The sequence below is a fragment of the Lynx rufus genome, unplaced genomic scaffold (genome assembly GCF_022079265.1).
Source record: "Lynx rufus isolate CCGP_SWC_20201006 ecotype Redwood Valley unplaced genomic scaffold, mLynRuf1.p SCAF_9, whole genome shotgun sequence".
Taxonomy (NCBI): Eukaryota; Metazoa; Chordata; class Mammalia; order Carnivora; family Felidae; genus Lynx; species Lynx rufus.
Window position 1 is genome coordinate 16,649,028 of NW_025814897.1, and position 18,476 is coordinate 16,667,503.

Sequence of the window (18,476 nt, forward strand, 5' to 3'; positions counted from 1 at the left end):
TCCGGGGGCGGGCGCCGGAAGTGACGGAGAGCCCGGAGTCTGAGGCTGCAGGAGGAGTTCGCACCCCGCGTGCACCTGGTGCCCGTTGGCCGGGACCTCCGGCTTCCCTGTACTCCCGGGGACCCTGGCGGCACCTCCCGGACCTACCTCCTGAGCACAGCCATGTCTGACAATGGCAACGCGGCCGCGACGGCGGTGAGTATTTGAGCCGGTGATCCTCGCAACTTGGGCACTCCGGGCTAGCCGGGCAACGATTGGCCCCAGGTTGCCACCCTCCGTCGTCTATTGGCCCGAGCGACTATCCGTCATTTTTTTTTTTTTTTTTACGAAATAGTTTTTTAAAGGACCAGTAGCTGAGTTGCCCTTAGGAAGGACGGGAGATCAGGGAGCTGTGGGGGCGGGATTAAAAGTGGAGGGATAGTCTGGAACGAAACCCCCATCCCTGCGAGGATCTGGGTGGGGTTCCGCCGGGCCTGGTATCCGCTCTAGACTTAGTGAACAGCCCAGATAAGTTCGTCTACACAAGATCGGGGCCCTTTTATACGAGACAGGGCCGAGGCAGCATTCGGCCACTTTAGGAATATGTTCTACTTCGGATCCTGAGAGGAGAGTGTACCCCAAGTCTTCCACTTGCACACACACATCTTGGAAGTGCGCCTTCTCCCCTTTTTCCGTTTTAGCGGTCACTCAGCCCTGGCCTACTCAGGAGTCCCCAGCTGAGACACACCTTAGGGTTACGATGGTGGGTGGGGCGCCACCCTTGCGCCTTCCTCTCCCAAGCTCGGCGCCGGAGCTGTGGGCTTGTGTAGATGCAGACTACAGCCAATGGAGGCCACTGCTAGCCTGAGATAAAGAGATGGGCAGGGGCCCCTGGGTGGTTCAATCGGTTACGCGTCCAACTTCAGCCGGTTTGTGAGTTCGAGCTCCACATCGGGCTCTCTGCTGTCATCACAGAGCCTGCTTCTGATCCTTTGCCCCTGTCATTCTCTCTGCCCTTCCCCCCAGTGTTCTGTCTCTCTCTCAAACATTTTAAAAAGTGCTTATCTCCCGTTGTCCAGCCTGCTGGTGAGGATAGGGATTTTTTGCCATTGCACACATTCTTCTTTTTTTTAATTCTTTTTTTAATGTTTATTTTTGAGAGGGGGGGCGGTGGACAGAGAGAGAAGGAGACAGGATCTGAAGCAGGCTCCAGTTTGTCAGCACAGAGCCAGATGTGGGTCTGGAACCCACCAACCGAGGGGTCATGACCTGAACAGAAGTCGGAGGCTTAACCGACTGCGCCACCCAGGCACCCCTACCATTGCCCACGTTCTTGAGCACTAGGAGTAGGAAAATTTTTGAGTAGGAGTAGGAAAATTCTAGCTCCAACTTTTTGCCCATTATTAGTTGTGTGACTCTGGGCAAGTCATTTCACTCCTCAGTTGCTTCCATAACATGGTGCTGGAGATCCTGCCCTGTCTAGCTGATAGGTTGTCATGAAAATTAAAAGCAATAGGATACATGTTCAATAAATAACTTTTTTTTCCAATTTTTGAAAAACGTTTATTTATTTTTGAGAGAGAGAGAGAGACAGAGCATGAGCAGGGGAGAGTAGAGAGAGAGGGAGACAGGATCTGAAGCAGGCTCCAGGCTCTGAGCTGTCAGCACGGAGCCTGATGGGGGCTTGAGCTCCCAAACCATGAGATCATGACCTGAGCCTGTCAGAGGCTTAACCAACTGAGCTACCCAGGCGCCCCCAATAAGTAACTTTTTTTTTTTTAATTTTTTTTTTTTCAACGTTTATTTATTTTTGGGACAGAGAGAGACAGAGCATGAACGGGGGAGGGTCACAGAGAGAGGGAGACACAGAATCGGAAACAGGCTCCAGGCTCCGAGCCATCAGCCCAGAGCCTGACGCGGGGCTCGAACTCCCGGACCGTGAGATCGTGACCTGGCTGAAGTCGGACGCTTAACCGACTGCGCCACCCAGGCGCCCCTTTAAGTAACTTTTTAATGGAATAAAATATGCTGTGCAGGATCGATGCAGGGATTGTTTGAACCCAGCAGTTTCTGACACCATAGATTTCTTTCTCTGGGCTCCTAGTGGCCCAGAATTTTAGGGGCCATATTTAGCATTCAGGCCTAGCCTAATTTGCTCAGGGTCCCTAGGGTTTCTTTATGGGAGATGTGACAGCAATGCAATAGACTAGGGTCCAGGAGCAGCCAGCTGTCACATCCCCAACAACAGAGGCCCCAGAATCCTGCCTGCAAAACAACTCCACGGGTTAAAGATCTCAGAATAGGGAAAGTTGACATTATCTGCAGTGGCTACTCTTTGGTCTAGAAAGCAATAGGACCTGCGACTGAGGAACGCAATTCTACCTGCTAGGCACTGAACACCTTTGTCCAGGGTGCCCTGGCAGGAGGAAGAGGCATGTCCCTTTGAGTTCCTAGCTTGGTCACTGACCTCCTGATATTTCTGGTTGGTGAGACCAGAGGCAGCACTCTAGGTGAATGGACAGTCGGCAGCTCAGCCTTTCAGTCTTACAAACATCAGCGGCGGCACCGGGGCGCCTGGGTGGCTCCATTGGTTAAGCGTCCGACTTCGGCTCAGGTCACGATCTCACAGTCTGTGAGTTTGAGCCCCGCATCGGGCTCTGGGCTGACAGCTCGGAGCCTGGAGCCTGCTTCCGATTCTGTGTCTCCCTCTCTCTCTGTCCCTCCCCCGCTCATGCTCCGTCTCTCTCCCTCTCTCAAAAATAAATAAACATTAAAAAAAAAAAAAATTAAACATCAGCGGCAGAAAATCCTGGAGTCCAAACCTCTTCATTTTATAGATGAACAAACTGATACTAATGGGATGGTATGTTCAAGGTCACCTGGACTCTACAGAAGATCTGTTTGATCCCAGTCCTTTATGTGTACATTCCAGCCAGATTAGGGAATCCATGGTGTGGCACCTGTGGGGTAGCTCTCGGTATCTAGGTGGCACTGAAACTTTCTCCTGTGCCTGCTGTATTATGGATGCTGAACTTGTCCTCAGTGACTCAGCGCAAGTTCCCTCGAGGCCCCAGCTGCCCTGCCCCTGCCTACTGCAGGGCCCACCCTCCCTGTGGCCAGGCTGATGGGCCTTATCTCTTTACCCACCTGGCTGTGTGCAGCACTCCCACCACCTTAGCCGGGATGGGCTTCTGGACCCAGTGTCCGGTTATTACAGCAACAGCAACAGCGGGTCCTGCTATTGCTTCCCTCAGGTCTCTGTTTCTCTGGATCCGCGAAGAGGGCAAAAGGTGCTGAGGCAGGTAAAGGGACCAGTCTCGGAGTGCTTTCCCGCTCCAAGGCTCAGCTGGCCACAGGCCAGGGGCTGGCTGAGGTTCTTTTCTTCCAAGCCAGGGATTCTGGTTCTTGGACAAGGTGTTGAGGCACACGAGGAACAGAGGGGACTGTGACTTGGGGACTTTTTCTGCAGGAAGAAAACAGCCCAAAGATGAGAGTGATTCGCGTGGGTACCCGAAAAAGCCAGGTGAGTACGGTTACTGGGCGGAGCAAGTTTGTCACAAGAGTTCTGTGCTCCACAGTATTGCAAGCTGGGGGGCCGAGAGGGTTAGGAATGGAGGAAACGGGGTGGGGGTGGGGGGCTGGGTGTTAAATCCCACGCAGAATGGTATATTGCGTTCTGTGGAGAGATAGTCCCCGGGCTGAGCAGACCAGGCCAGGCCCCTCTCCTTCCTACGTGGGCATTCAGCCACCTCTCTGACTCCCAATTCCTTCCGAGTCTCCCAAACCCTGTGAGGGTGTGAGCTCGGGGCAGTGCCAGGGAAGGATAGGACTAATCTGAGTGTTTGCCTCCAGCTGGCTCGCATACAAACAGACAGTGTGGTGGCAGTGCTGAAAGCCTTATACCCAGGCCTGCAGTTTGAAATCGGTGAGTCTTCTGGACAGGAATGGAAGCTAAAGGGAAGCCCTTTCCCCCCAGAGGGGAAGACACAACACTGCTGGCTTTCCCCGGGCCCAAAGCTTGGTCCCAGTGCCTTTAAGAATTCTTAGCTGTTCCCCCGCCCCCCCCAAAAGAGAATTCTTAGCTGTTCCCCCACCCTACCCCCCAAAAAAGAATTCTTAGCTGTCCCCATTTTGGAGGGCCATTTCCTCCTCTGAATACCTACCTCTAGCTTTGACTCCCTGGGCTAACCTGGCATTTTGCATCTTCTGCTTTGGGTCTTTTTATGAGTGTGTCTGGTCTTCCTAGATCATACATTCCTAGAGGGCAAGGAATTGGGCGGGGGTGGGGGGGGGTGCCTGTATCCATTAGGAGTCTTAGTACAGTGCTGGGCTCAGTAGGGGCTCATTAAACGCCGATCGATGAGCACGTGACTGATTCTCTCCTCAGTTGCTATGTCCACCACAGGGGACAAGATTCTTGATACTGCGCTCTCTAAGGTAACGTATTCCCCCCAATCCCTTTCCCTCCCGTCTCTTTCCTTCCCCCAAAAGATTCACTCTGAGGCTTTTTCTTGACCGGCAGATTGGCGAGAAGAGCCTGTTTACCAAGGAGCTGGAACACGCGCTGGAAAAGAATGAGTATGTGAAAGACGGGAGAGCATGGTTCCGTCCCAGTCTCTCACTGGGACCCCAGTGCACATCAGAGCTGGATATCAGCTAGACTGGGGGGCTTCAACCCTTGGCTAGAAGGAGGCTCATATGTGGGTTTTTCAGACCTCACAAAAGGGGAGTGTTCTGGTTCCTAGCCATCTGGCTGCCTGGAGGGCAGGATTGGCTGGGGCATTGGGGACAGGAGGGAGGGTGGGGAGGAGCGGGTCTCAGGGTCCTGAGGTCTTAGACGTGCCTGCTTCCTAATGTGCTCTAAGCACACCACTGAAGTAGAGGCAGGTGTAGGTAGAGGAGGGGTGGGGGCCTGCTGCTGGGATCCCTTCTCCTAGCCTCCCTCTCCCGTCTCTTTAGAGTGGACTTAGTCGTTCACTCCCTGAAGGACCTGCCCACTGTGCTTCCTCCTGGCTTCACCATTGGAGCCATCTGCAAGTAAGAACGCTGCGAGTCGGGGGATGGGCAGGGGGGTAGGCATCGTGTTGACCTTTGCTTTTCCCTTTGGGACGCTACCCTCTGCCTCTACGGCTGAGGGGTGTCAGGCATGGCCAAAAACAGAAAATGCCAGTTAGTTGGCTATCAAGAGACCCTGGAAGTGACCTTAACTGAGAGCTCTTCCTCATTCTGTGACTTTTCCTCCATCTCCAGGCGGGAGAACCCCTATGATGCCGTTGTCTTTCACCCAAAATTTGTTGGGAAGACCCTAGAAACCTTGCCAGAGAAGAGGTGAGTGGGGCCCAGATAGACATCCCGGTGGGACATGCACAGAAGACAGAGGGCTAAGAGGAGGAGGAAAGGAACCATGCCTTTCTTGGGTTAAATCTCATTTTACACCCTCTCTCTGAACAGTGTGGTGGGAACCAGCTCCCTGCGGAGGGCGGCCCAGCTGCAGAGAAAGTTCCCACACCTGGAGTTCAAGAGCATTGTATCCTTTCAGAGGAGGGAGGGGGCAGTAGCCAGGGAGGAAGATGAGGTCCATGGGGCCACTTCCAGAGGAAGTGGACCATGGACCAGCAGGTCTGTCCTCCACTGTCTGCCCTATTTGTCCATCTACCCATCCATCCATCCATCCATCCATCCATCCCTAATCCTTTTATGTTTTCTTAGCCCCAGGCCAGTGCCTGGCACTGGGGATAGTGGTGAGACCAACGATGTCCTTGCTTATAGAGGTTTACATTTTTGCCTGGAGACAAACAGGCATTGATAATACAGAGTGATACTGAACAGTGATTACTGGGGAACAGGGGAGGTGGAGGGTGCTTCCATTTTTGTTTCATATTCTACTATATTTTGATGTTCTAAATATATCGAATGTTTCATAAAGCTGATTTTCAAAATAGTACATGTTGAGTGCTCCAGTGCACGAAGTAGGGAATTCTCTAGAAGCTTCTAGCTGGAACATCGATAAACACAGACTTGGGGGTCGGGGAATGCTTCCCAGAGATCTTGTAATCTCAGGCAAGTTATTCAACCTGTCTGTATCATTTTCCTCATCTGTAAAATGGAAATAATTATAATACCTACCTCATAGGATTGTGAAAATTAAATAGATGTGTGCAAAGCACTTTAGATCGGTGTCTGGTATGTAGCAATTAAGTGTTAGTAATTAAGTAAACGTTAGCTGTTATCAGTAAGCTGAAAACTAAAGGTGAGATGTTAGTTGGATCCAGAAGGACTCAGGCAGGGGGAGCAGCGGCATGAGGCTCCAAACTGCCCGGCGCTTGTGGTCCTTAGCGTCTCTGCACAGCGGGGAAATCTCAACACACGCCTTCGGAAGCTGGATGAATTTCAGGAGTTCAGTGCCATCATCCTGGCTGCAGCTGGCCTGCAGCGCATGGGCTGGCAGCACCGGGTGGGACAGGTAAGGGGCTGTCCCTTCTCCATCCCCAGTTAATCGTCCCCCTGTTCCTGCCTGTATTCTCTTTCTGAACACCCTGCCTCTAACGGTACGAGCTGGAAGTGAGTCCCAGGCTGGGAAGATTGGGGATCAGAGGACAGACCCCCACTTTTGCCTACCTAGGCTTTCTGTGTGGTAGGGAAGCCCCATCTCACTACTGTCTGCTTTTAGTACCCCCAGTTCCACCCTTTTGAGTGCCTATTCTGCCCCTGCAGATACTCCACCCGGAGGAGTGCATGTATGCTGTGGGTCAGGTATGTTTGACCCGGGAAGCCACGTGTTGATGTGCTCTTTTGTTCTCAACCAAAAAGCTGGTCTTGCAACCTTGTGCATAAACATTTCTAGGGAGGGGGAGGGCTTGCGAGATTTCTGGGCTAAAAGAGACCCCAGGGAGCAGGTGGAGGTGGGCTGGTTCCCATCCTCAGCTCCATTGGTTGGGGAAAGATTAGGCCTGATGTCTTAGGCTGTTTTTCCCTCAGGGGGCCCTGGGCGTGGAAGTCCGAGCCAAGGACCAGGACATCCTGGATCTGGTGGGTGTATTGCATGATCCTGAGACCCTGCTGCGCTGCATTGCCGAGCGAGCCTTCCTGAGGCACCTGGTAGGACCTGTGTTCCGGGGATTGGAGGGGTGGGGACTTGAGGAGTTGGGAATAGTCAATGGGGGAGATTTCTCAAACTGATGCTCTTTATTTCATGGTAATTCATTCTTGAATGTATAGGCAGGACTGGGCCCCTGCCTGTTTCAGCTATGTCTTCAGAAGTCTATCTCTGAGGGTTCTGGTGACAGAGTCCTTGGAGACACAAGAGTCCTTGGAGTTCACCGGGCAACTTCTCATTGCAGGAAGGAGGCTGCAGTGTGCCAGTGGCCGTGCATACAGCTATGAAGGATGGGCAAGTAAGCACTGTGACATTTGTCCCCATGCACAAGTTGTCCACAAGAGCCCAGGTTTCTAACCAGTTCTCTCAGAATATGCTGAGATAACCGTTTTCTTTCCCAGCTGTACCTGACAGGAGGAGTCTGGAGTCTAGACGGCTCAGATAGCATGCAAGAGACCATGCAGGCCACCATTTGTGTCACTGCCCAGGTGCCAAAGCTGGAGGGTGAGGGAGAGGGTGAGAAACAAACCTGCATGTTACCTCCTCTTTTGTGCTCACCAAATTCCCCCTCCTTCCCTCACCTAGCATGAAGATGGCCCAGAGGATGATCCACAGCTGGTGGGGATCACTGCCCGGAACATTCCACGACAAGCCCAGCTGGCTGCTGAGAACCTGGGCATCAGCCTGGCCAGCTTGTTGCTGAACAAAGGAGCCAAGAACATCCTGGATGTTGCACGACAGCTTAACGATGCCCACTAACTGGTCTGTGGGGCACAAGTGCCTGGGTTGCTATAATGCAGTGCCTGCATCCCAGCCCTAGTGCCCCAGTCTCACTGCTAACTGGGGAGTGATTACCCCAGGGGACTGAACTGCAAGGTCAGAGACTCCCAGGGACTTGCCTCACTTTGGGGCTGTGTGAGTGCCTTGCCTCCTCAGTAGGTGGGGGTTTCATCTCTTTAGAGAAAAAGTTCAAGCCACAGCCTTTGAATGTAACCAACTCAACTAATAAACCAGCTCTGAAGGCGACTTTGCTTTTGGTGGGGTTGCAGTCAAGGACCAACAGAAAACCTTTCATTCTAGAGGCTGGGACGTCTGTCCAAAGTTCTTCTGGGACATTTTTGGTTTCTGCCACCTTAGTTATTTCAAACAAGAAATGGTCTCCCAGGGAACACCAAGAAAGCCGTGATCAGACAAACCTAGGACTTGCCCCTCTCTGGCTAACCCGTGTGTCTATCAGGTGAGCCACGTATCAGATAGCCCCCCTCCCCCACCAGCCCCCACGACCTCAGGAAGATAGGCGTCTACAAAGTCAACCCTACAACTCGTACAGAACGACCACAGACATTGCGTTTTTAAAAAACAATCCTTTAATAAACAAAATTAGTCCATCTGAAACTCCCCAATATGTAAGGTACTAGTCTTGGATGGGTTATAGCTGCAAAATTCCAGTTCCGAAGCTATCGGAGGCTCAGTGCAGACGGGGACTCACGGGCCGGTGCTGGTACGAGGCGCGTGGCCCGGTAGAGTAGTCGCCGGAAGCGAAGTGGGGCGAGCGGCGGAGCCAGAGGGCCCGGCGGCGGTCACACCGCGGGCGCGCGCACACCTCCTGCGGTCCCCACGGCCCGCAAACCCGGGCTCCCCGCCCATTCCCCGCCGCGGGCCGGCCCCCCGGGCGAAGGAGGCGGGAGCCGGGGGGGCTGCCAGGACGAACGGCGATCGGTCTTTCCTGCACCGCGTGCGATAGAGTCCCGGCCCCGGCGCGCGCCTCAGCCCTGCGTCAGAGCTGCGAGCGGCTCTTCCAGAAGGCACCGCGGCCTCACCGCAGCCCACCGGCTGTTCCGGGGCCGGCGCGGCTGAGTCACGGGCGCCGCGGAGGGCAGGTGCGCGCCCCCAGCCCCCTCCCAGCCGCAGCTCTCTGGTCTCTGCGCCAGGCGAGCGGGGCCGCCCCTCGGCCCGAGACACCGAGAGCGAGGACCCGCGAGCCCACGCGGGGGAGGGGTGGGCCGGGCGGCGGCGGCGACGACGACAACGCGGGAGGGGGAGCCGAGCGCCGCGGCCTCCCGCCCCGAGCCCGACGTGGCTCAGCTCTTTCCGTGAGGGCTGTGGTGGCCCTTAAAAGGGCCTTTGTGGTGGCATGGGGGGCCGGCTGCGACGCGGGCTCCCCTCAGTACTCCTGAGAGGCCTGGGTGGCCTTCTTGCCGCCCGCCGGCGCCTTCGGCCCCACGGTGGCGCTGGTTTTCTTGGGCAGCAGCACGGCCTGGATGTTGGGCAGGACGCCTCCCTGGGCGATCGTCACGCCGCCCAGCAGCTTGTTGAGCTCCTCGTCGTTGCGGATGGCCAGCTGCAGGTGGCGGGGGATGATCCGCGTCTTCTTGTTGTCGCGGGCCGCGTTGCCCGCCAGCTCCAGGATCTCCGCGGTGAGGTACTCCAGCACGGCCGCCAGGTACACAGGCGCGCCGGCGCCAACCCGTTCGGCGTAGTGGCCCTTCCGCAGCAGCCGGTGCACGCGGCCCACTGGAAACTGGAGGCCGGCGCGCGACGAGCGCGATTTGGCCTTGGCTCGGGCCTTGCCGCCCGTCTTGCCACGGCCCGACATGCTGCGCGAGGTAGAGAAGCGGTGAAAAGGGACGCCTACCAAAAGGCCAGCAAACAGCCGCCCGCCGCAGTCCAACTGCTGGCGCGCGCGCCCAGGGGCCGCCCTTATAAGCCCCCAGGGCACACCCCCGCGCCCTCCTGATTGGCCCTTTTCTCTAATACCCGCCTCCGGTTGGTTGCAGTTAACCCTTCAGTGACGTGCCACGACTGAGGGAGCGCGCCCGCCGATTGGTCGAATTTGAAAACCTTTTGCCCGGGGAAAAAGGCGAGGAGGAGTGGTAGCACGCAGCCAGCCAGCCACTCCCTGATGTAGCCAATCTATGTGAAGGGCGCCAGATTTAAACGCTCCAGCTGGAGCCCAGAACCGGAAGACAAAGAGGGTGGAGTCTGAGCCACCTCAAGAGCCTCTGGGAAATCTTTGCGGGCCTAGGAGTTTTAACGGCAAGGAGTCAACACCACTGCCTCCCCTTCCAGGCTTGGTCACCCTCTTTTTTCTCCCTCCTCCCATCCTGCAAAGGTAAAGTTGAAGAGGGAATAAATAAGACTCGCCCGCCACCCCAATTCTATCCCACACCAGAGAGCAGGTAAGTCCAATCTTACGGCCTTTCCTGCTACCTGAAGTAGCGGGACTTCAATATTTATTCAACATATTCTATCCAGTCTCCGTTCTTTGTTCACTTCCCGATACACTGAAAGAAAAAGGACGGGGCCGAGAGAGAGGCATCCTCTTGAAGGAGGTGCCTCCACCCACCCTCCCAATCTACCCTAAAATGCCCATATAGGAAATACACCTACCGGAACAACAAGAAAAAGACAACACTTTATTGTCACCATTGGAAGCACCTGGCCCCCCAGTCTGCTCTTACTGATCAGAATACTTAATTTATAGTCAGATATCAAGTGATCTTCAAGCCCGTGTCCCTATCCCCAGCCAGGGTTCTATTCTCAGGCCCAACATATTCCTTCAGAGTCAGAGTTGTGGATAACTGCATAAAAGCTGCAGTATCCCACCTTCGGAGGCTGCAAAGACGGGATGGAGAGGGAGAGTGGCAGGTTGAAGGAAGCCATAGCCAAAATCCAATCCACAGTCGTTAGATGTCAATAATCACAGCAGAAAGGAAATGCTAAGTACAAAATCTGGAGGAGAATGAAAGGTGGGAGAGGCCTGGCCAGGAGGCATTTCGCGTCCAGAAAGAGGTGGTGGGCCTGAGTCAGGAACCCTGCAGACCGTGCAGTACAGGGCAACGATCAGGGGACTCAGACATCGTAGAAGAGCCGGACAAGCTGGTACCGAATGGAGAAGGTGACAGCACTGCCGAGGATCTGTGAGGGGAAACACACTAGCGTCAGAACCCTGGAGAAAGGGACACAAGGCAGTGTTAAGCCCTTCCCCAACCACACCTGGAGCAGCAGCAGCAGCAGGGTCAGGTTCCTCTCATGCATGGGCCCGAAGACCTTAAGTACCAAGTTGATGAGGGTCATGTTGTTACACTCTGTGAAGGCACCGTCCTCATTCTCATTCTGGTGCACGGTCACTAGCTGGAGACTCTCTGCTACCTGGAAGGATCAGAGGTGGAGAGAACATCAACCGTGCTTCAGCAATGGGGATCTGCTTCATGCTTCCAAACTCCCCTTGGATCTGATGCCAGCCTAGGTTCCCCAGTCCCTGAATTCCAGATGGCGGCCTAGAGCCTTACCTCCTTGTTACCCTGTTACCTTTAGAATAAAGGTGCCCAAGAAAGAGAGGCTCTTGGTCTTGAACTTGGAATAGCTCATCTCCAGTTTGCCTGTCTTGGTATTGAGTCTGCAGGGGGAAGAGAGCTTTATGTGACTGGGCCACTACAAGAACTCTCCTCACTGTGGCCAATTAATAGGAAGAGCACTGAATGTGGAAACCAACCTAAGATCTTCTGGCTCTGCTTACTACTGTGTGATCAGAGCTGATCAGATTATGTAGGTAAACGTGCTCTGTAATTTATAAGAGCTAACCACATGGCCAGAGTTAGCCCTTCTTTGGGCCCACTCCCTTTGCACAGCATATGTGTAAGGCTGGCTTTTCTGCATCCCGAGTGAAAAAGCTATGATGTCCCTTTCAAGCCCCAAAGTGGCTACCTGGGCATACGGTGGCGAGGGCAGGGTATGATATGCAGGAGCTGAGGCAGTGAGTAGAGGAAGTTGAACACCTGGGGCATGAAGAAGAGTAGCATGGTCTTGCTGAAGTGTCCCAAGATGCCCACCACGGCAAAGGTCATGCCAGCAAAGTAACAGAAGGTATCTCCCACAAACACCCGTGATGGGTACCTGTGTGGGGGAGAGGATCTGAGCCAGGGGCAGGAGGCACTACCAATCTTTTCTCGCACATCACGTACCCTGGGCCCTGGGCTAGCCCTGACTCTAGTTCTGGCCCAGAGGAGACTCCAGCGCTTTCAGCAACTGTCCAGAACCCAAAGCCCTGAGTTCATTTCTTTCTGGGGGCTCTATAGCACTTGTCCCTAACTATGATTGGATAGAGAGTAACTGAAGAATATTACCGACTAAAGACCCGGAAAACACTCACTGCAGGTGTGTACAGGTGTAGCCTCTCCAGCAGGAGGTGGGTCAAGATCAGGACCATACTTGCTACATATTCAAATAGTTATTACCCCTAGCCACAGGCCTACTTACCAGTTATGGTAGAGCAATCCCAAAGTGGTGAAAAAAAAGGGTATCATGAAGTAGAGGGAAAAGACATGATCATCCCGATAATCACCTTTGGAAGCAGGGGAAAAAGAAAGCACAAGTTGATAGGTATTTCCCCTGCATACCTTGGTCCTATTTTTGTCTGTCTCTTAAGTTCTGTTCCAAGCTGTATTCTCCACCTCTTCCCAGTCACATTCAAGAACACACTACCCCTTTTATGTCACCCAGGCAACTCCTAATATTCCACCTTGTTCATGAACCCCTCCTAAATGAGTTACTGTCTTCAATTGGGTTTAGATCATTCACACCGAGGTTTGATATATCAGCTTTACTTCCTAACTGTGTGACTTTGATCATGACCATTTAAATTTTCTAACCCTCAGTTTCCTCAAATGTAAAATACAGTTGATGAGAATACGTGCCACATGTTACAAAGCTTAAATGAGATCATGTTTTAAAAGTGATAGGTTTTGGGGCGCCTGGGTGGCTCAGTCAGTTGAGTGTACGACTTTGGCCCAGGTCATGATTTCGTGGTTCACAAGTTTGAGCCCCACATTGGGCTCTGTGCTGACAGCTCACAGCCTGGAGCCTGCTTCAGATTCTGTGTCTCCCTCTCTCTGCCCCTCCCCAGCTTGCACTCTCTGTCTCTCAAAAATAAATAAAAACATTAAAAAAAAATTTTTTTTAAGTTGTTAGTTTTTTTTTTTTTTTTGAAGTTTATTTATTTTGAGAGAACCAACAGGGAAACAGCAGACAGAAAGGGAGAGAGAGAATCCCAAGTAGGATCTGCACTGTCAGCACAGAGCCTGATGCCAGGCTCCATCCCGTGAACTGTGAGATCATGACCTGAGCCAAAATGGAGTCGGACGCTTAACCTACTGAGCTACCTAGATGCCCCTAAAAGTAGTTAGTTTTAAAAGGCACTTACTGATATCCATCAGCCAAAGACCACCAGAAACACACCTGTAGTCAAAGCTGGGTTTACTGACTTGTAATAAGGGAGACATTGGAGACCACACATCACAGGCAACCAGGGGATGCCTCCGTAAGAGGCACCTATTATAGGATTTAAGTAATTCTGGGCAAAGCAAGGAGGCAGAGCTTTGCCCTAGACTGGGTGCTGTCAGTAGAAGTGATTCTGTGATCGAGTATCTTGATTTTATCTAAGAATTAGCAGGAACTGAGTTATCAGAAAGCAGCAGCAACTGCCCATGTTGGCCAGAAGAGGGAGGTCTTAGTCGTTTTTATTAATGCACAGTGTTCTTGCAGTTTGTCTATATTCAGACATGGTTATGGAGGAATCTGGTTTTTGTTTTACTGTGTCATGGTCACAGAGTGACCCTTGTCTGATTCCGAGGTTCTGTGAAATTGTTTACGTTCAATAGGAGAAGACCATAACCTACCTATTAGTGCCAACCCAGCTATAAAGGACAGGGCAACTATTTTTCTCACGTTTAATAAATCTGAATATATTGCTTTTTCCCCTAACCTCCCCAAAGCCAGATATCAGGCAAGTTCCTCAACACTCAGACTTCTCTCCCTACTCCCCAATCCCACCTACCTTCCAGCTCCACCACATTGAAGACAATGATAGAAGCAGAAATGACTAGCGACTGGCCAGCCTCTAGGCCATTAATTCCTGCTAGGATATTGATGGCATTGGTACAGAACACGGCCAGCAGCCCCATGTAGACGTAGTACAGGATCCCTGGGGGAAGAAGACAGGAGTGTGCCACTCATAGAAATGAGGGTTTAAAGGTATTCTTCAGAGACGAGTGGCGAGGAAAAAGTACAGAAGCAACAGAAAGGATCTGAGACGACACAGGGACAAGACAGGGATACTTAGGGGAGAATCTGGAGCATCAGCGTAAGGTGCCCTAAAGTAGAGGCCACAGGGTCAGCAGCGGCAGGGTTACTCACCCAAGTCCAGATGCAGGCCAAGAATCGGACGGAAGGGCTTGGGTACCACAACGGTCGTGTTGCCAAAGTTGGTGAAATAGACCATGAGAAGAGGTAGTGAGGCAGCTGTAGGCAGCAGCAGCTTATGGCGCCAGCGCAGATTCAGTACATCGTCCGCGAAGCCCAGGAAAATCATGCAGCAGATGGCAAGGAGCGCACCTATCAGGGCCACAAACTGGGGGAGGCTCGGGCAGGTCACAGCTCAAGCCTACTCCCACTTCGCCTTTCAAAAATGCCTGTCTTTGCGCTCGTTCCTCAGCCCCTCAACCCAAACCCAAATAACCCCGACTCCCTCAAGTAGCTGCCAGCCCCCAGCCAACAAGCAACCGCCCCCACTCACCCACTTACTTCATGGTGCGGGAAGGCTTTACACTGCTCCTCCACAAAGCAGTTCAGGAAAGGGAAAGGGATGAAGCAGAAGAGGATGATAAGGAAAACAGCACCGCTGATCACTCCCTGGGACTCTGGGCTGTGGCCCAGCAGCAAAAGGGGTGGGCGGGGGGGGGGGGGGAGGAAGGAGGAAAGGGGGCGTGGTCACTCACTAGTGCAGGCATCACAGCAATCTAATGGGGAAGGGGGGAAGGGCACCAGTGCTGGAGTGCCTGATACACACGAGGGTCCCCCAAACCACTACATCCCTTCCCGATGTTAACTAGCTCTGCCCTTCACCTCCCAGAGCCCGGAGCTCTCTGCGGAGTTAGCGTTCCGTCTCCGCGCTCAGGCACCCCAGTTCCCGCCGTTGCCCGGCCCACACTTTTCCTCTGCCCTTGCCTCCCGCCCGGGACCAGGGTGCCGCCGCTCACATTTGCTGCTGGCCGATTTTGTTGAGGTCCTGGCCACAGAGGCGGGCGGCGATGAAGTGGCCACGGAAGGCGGGGATGAGGGTGACTGTGGCCACAAATCCCAGCAGCGAGCCGAACAAATTCACCAGCAGCGGCATCGGCAACTCGGGGAAGGCCCACATGATGACCAGCCAGGGGGCCCGCTCCGCCGCCCCCGCAGCTGAAGGGCAAGCTGGGCGGGAGCCCTCGGCCCTCAGCAGGGGGAAGTGGCTGCGTCTTCCCACAGCCGCCTGAGCGAAACCCAACAACTCCGACTTGAGCCGCCCTCGGGACTCCGGCGGGCCTCTATAGAGCAACCTCGCCTGTGGCCCCACTGCATTTGCCTTCCCACGGTTTCCTCCCGGATCTTGCTCGCAGAGCAACTAGCGTTGTGGGAGGCGGCGGCGGCCATTTTTAATGCGGGAACGAGAGCGGGAACCGGAGTGTTATTTTAAACTTCAGCCTTTTATTCGAGAGTTGAGTCACCACGAGGGTATTGGGAAAGTAATTAAAAAGACAAACAAGAGTGGATACTTTCCTAAGACCATATTAAAGGTGTACAGCCCAAAGCGGAAAAATTCCTTGCCCGGTTCCAAAATGAACACCTCCTTGTCCCACGTGTCTGACGCCGCTTTCTGTTGGTTCCACGTCAGTTTTAGGCCGGCCGGCCGCCTCAGGTCACATTTAAAGGGCCAGTACCCCGCGTTTCCTCTGGGGTACCTCTGGAGCCGGGAAGATGGCTCCTGGAGGCAAGGGGAAGGGCAGGAGGGACGAGGATGAGGAGCACCCCTGCTCCTGGTAGAAAACTTGTTGCCAACGTAGTCGGAAGCCAAGGTAAAAGCAGCTTGGCTCCTGGAAACGCAACTACAGTTTGGAAGATGATGTAAATTCTAAAGCCCAGACACTTGAAAACTCCCTCCCACTCCATGTTTTTCTTGTCCTTGATTCAGGTACTCTTCTTTCAAAGTCCCACCTGCCTTCTACCCCCGCCGAAGCTGTTAGTTGCCGGGCAACCCAGCGGGGCACTTAACCACTGAAGGGACTGAGAGGTCTTGAATTCAACCTGGTACTTGACTTTCCTTAGTCCCGGAACACTGCATTGTGCCAAGCTCCCAAACCTAAGAGGTGGAGCTGGAAGGTGGCATTGGAAAGAGCTAAGGAAGCAGGAGGCTGAGCCCCACACGTGGTTTCCTGTGGGCCTGAGGAACTGCCAGTCAGGTTTCTTCCTCTAGGTTACCATGCCTTTTCCTTGGCACCTGTTTCCTTGCAGATAACGGTTCCCCCGTTTCTTCCCTTTCATTCACCAGCAGGCTTTCAGTGGGAAATGATTTACATTCCACAGAGAGGAAATCGCCACCAGGGAGTACAAAGACAACTCAAGTATCCCCTCGCTTTGTCCACTCTCAAAAATGGTGCTCACCAGGAGTCAGAGGCAGGTTGACTTTTGGGGCCAAAGATGGTCTCTCCTGTCTCTCAAAACCAGGTGTGAAATGTCCCTTCGACTTGAAGGCAGCTGTAATTAGCAAGAAAAAAACTCATCTCTGTATAAAATATACTTTATATATATAAAGTAATCCCAGTAATGTACTTGATAGTATTCCACCAGATTGTAAGTACTTGTTATTCCACTGGTAGTGTTTCTCTCTCTCTCTCTCTCTCTCTCTCTCTCTCTCTCTCTCTTTGTGTGTGTGTGTGTGTGTGTGTGTGTGTGTGTGTGTGTGTGTGTATCGGTGCCTCTTAGACTGGAAACTCCCCAGAGGTGAGTGTTTTCTGTTCTAAGGGGATCCCCATGGGGCTAAGGACACACAGATATCTGTATACAAGGCATCATCACACACAATGAGTCTGGGTCTTGAAAGAGGGTCAAATCACAATAGGAGCGCACAGAGCAATTAGGGGGAGGTGAGAGGATGTTGAAGAGTAGCATCTCCAAAGATTTCAGTCGGTGGCAAGGGTGGAAGGGCCTCCCAAATAGGGAAAGTGAGACTCCAGGAGCAGGTGGAAAGGAGGAGCTTGTGGGAGCCTCAGAGGAGGCAGCATTTAGTTATCTTGTTGATCAGGAGCAGGTTGAGACTCCCTGGAGGTTTGAGGGAGAGTGTATCTATTTCCTTTTTTATTAGGAGTTCAGTCCTAATAAATCTTCCTTCCCAACCTGGCATTGGGAACATTTGACTCTTTCTTCTCCAGAGAATATTAGCCAACCCCCCACCCCCCCTGCAACCCCCACTGGAACAGGGTTGGTTGGTGGGGGGGGGGAGGGCTTGTTCAACGTCAAGACACTAGGGATTTTTCATCCAATATACATGTTTACCATCAGAAAATGGTTACTTGGGTACTTACATTATAATCCCAACATTTTTGTACCCATGATGGTAAATGTCCAGTTGATTATCAGACTAGTTAGGAGAAACAAACACAGGACTTGGCCACACTTGAGATTTTGTGGCTTTCCTGGTTAAAGTTCAAAGCATTTGCCTGAACGCCGAAGCTCGTCCTAGAACTTACAGATAAGGTGAGTTGTCAGTAGCTTCTGCTGGTTTCTTGGGCTAAGGAGACAACATCTCAGATGCATGTCTCCTACTAGGGAGCCCTGAGCACCTCCCAGTGAGCAAGGCCAATCTATTGTTAAGTCTGATTCCCTGTCAAAGCCTGTCCCAAAAATGTTTTATAGTGCCTACAAAGTCCATGAGATAGCTTTGGATAGTCTGGGCAATGACACTTGCAGGATCCAGGCTCTTTCCAGGCAGCTGAGCTACATTTTTCTTTTCTTCCCATCTCTCCCCTATCAGTATATCAAAAGTTGTTAGCTGAAAGCAAGCCCCAAGATCTCCCATTCCATTGAGATGAAATGAGTTTTCTTTTAAAAAATTTTTTTAACGTTTATTTATTTTTGAGACAGAGAGAGACAGAGCTTGAATGGGGGAGAGTCAGAGAGAGAGGGGGAGACACAGAATCTGAAACAGGCTCCAGGCTCCGAGCTGTCAGCACAGACCCCGACGCGGGGCTTGAACCCACAGACTGCGAGATCATGACCTGAGCCGAAGTCGGACGCTTAACCAACTCAGCCACCCAGGCGCCCCGAAATGAGTTTTCAAAAGATGGAAACAGTATAGAAATTCTTAGTGTTGACATGCATAATGGAATATTTTCTGTTAGACTTTTTTAAATGACAGGGGCGCCTGGTGGCTCAGTCGGTTAAGCGGCCAACTCTTGATTTTGGCTTGGGTCGTGGTCTTACAGTTCGTGAGTTCGAGCCCCACTTTGGGCTCTGCACTGGCCATGCGGAGCCTGCCTGGGATTCTTTCTTCCCTTCATTTCATGTCTTTTCCTCACCTAATGATTAGAAA

The 18,476-nt window shown here is 52.7% G+C and overlaps 3 protein-coding genes across 8 annotated transcripts; 1 reads left to right on the forward strand and 2 right to left on the reverse strand.

Moving 5' to 3' along the window:
• Positions 1-88: 88 nt before the first annotated feature.
• Positions 89-8,101, forward strand: HMBS (hydroxymethylbilane synthase). 6 transcript variants are annotated; one of them, XM_047071257.1, is made up of 14 exons: positions 89-195; positions 3,449-3,502; positions 3,832-3,904; positions 4,367-4,416; positions 4,502-4,557; positions 4,939-5,016; positions 5,230-5,307; positions 5,431-5,506; positions 6,329-6,442; positions 6,694-6,732; positions 6,958-7,077; positions 7,320-7,373; positions 7,477-7,563; positions 7,661-8,101. In XM_047071257.1, the coding sequence occupies exons 1-14, from the start codon at positions 163-165 to the stop codon at positions 7,832-7,834; spliced, it is 1,086 nt and encodes a 361-aa protein (XP_046927213.1). In that variant the 5' UTR covers positions 89-162; the 3' UTR covers positions 7,835-8,101. The 6 variants fall into 6 exon arrangements, with proteins under 6 accessions (XP_046927213.1, XP_046927217.1, XP_046927216.1 ...); XM_047071261.1 differs by lacking the exon at positions 89-195 and adding an exon at positions 3,117-3,281 and having other exon boundaries at positions 3,369-3,502; XM_047071260.1 differs by lacking the exon at positions 89-195 and adding an exon at positions 3,117-3,281 and having other exon boundaries at positions 3,373-3,502.
• A 318-nt stretch (positions 8,102-8,419) lies between these two features.
• LOC124505332 (histone H2AX) lies at positions 8,420-9,735 on the reverse strand. Its single transcript, XM_047071263.1, has one exon. The coding sequence runs from the start codon at positions 9,669-9,671 to the stop codon at positions 9,240-9,242; it is 432 nt and encodes a 143-aa protein (XP_046927219.1). The 5' UTR covers positions 9,672-9,735; the 3' UTR covers positions 8,420-9,239.
• Positions 9,736-10,471: 736 nt separating this feature from the next.
• Positions 10,472-15,468, reverse strand: DPAGT1 (dolichyl-phosphate N-acetylglucosaminephosphotransferase 1). The gene is made up of 9 exons (XM_047071706.1): positions 15,112-15,468; positions 14,657-14,777; positions 14,270-14,483; positions 13,911-14,057; positions 12,335-12,419; positions 11,783-11,971; positions 11,387-11,474; positions 11,072-11,227; positions 10,472-10,993 (listed from the first exon to the last, which is right to left on the reverse strand). Exons 1-9 carry the CDS (start codon positions 15,270-15,272, stop codon positions 10,928-10,930), a joined length of 1,227 nt encoding a protein of 408 aa, XP_046927662.1. The 5' UTR covers positions 15,273-15,468; the 3' UTR covers positions 10,472-10,927.
• Positions 15,469-18,476: the final 3,008 nt, after the last annotated feature.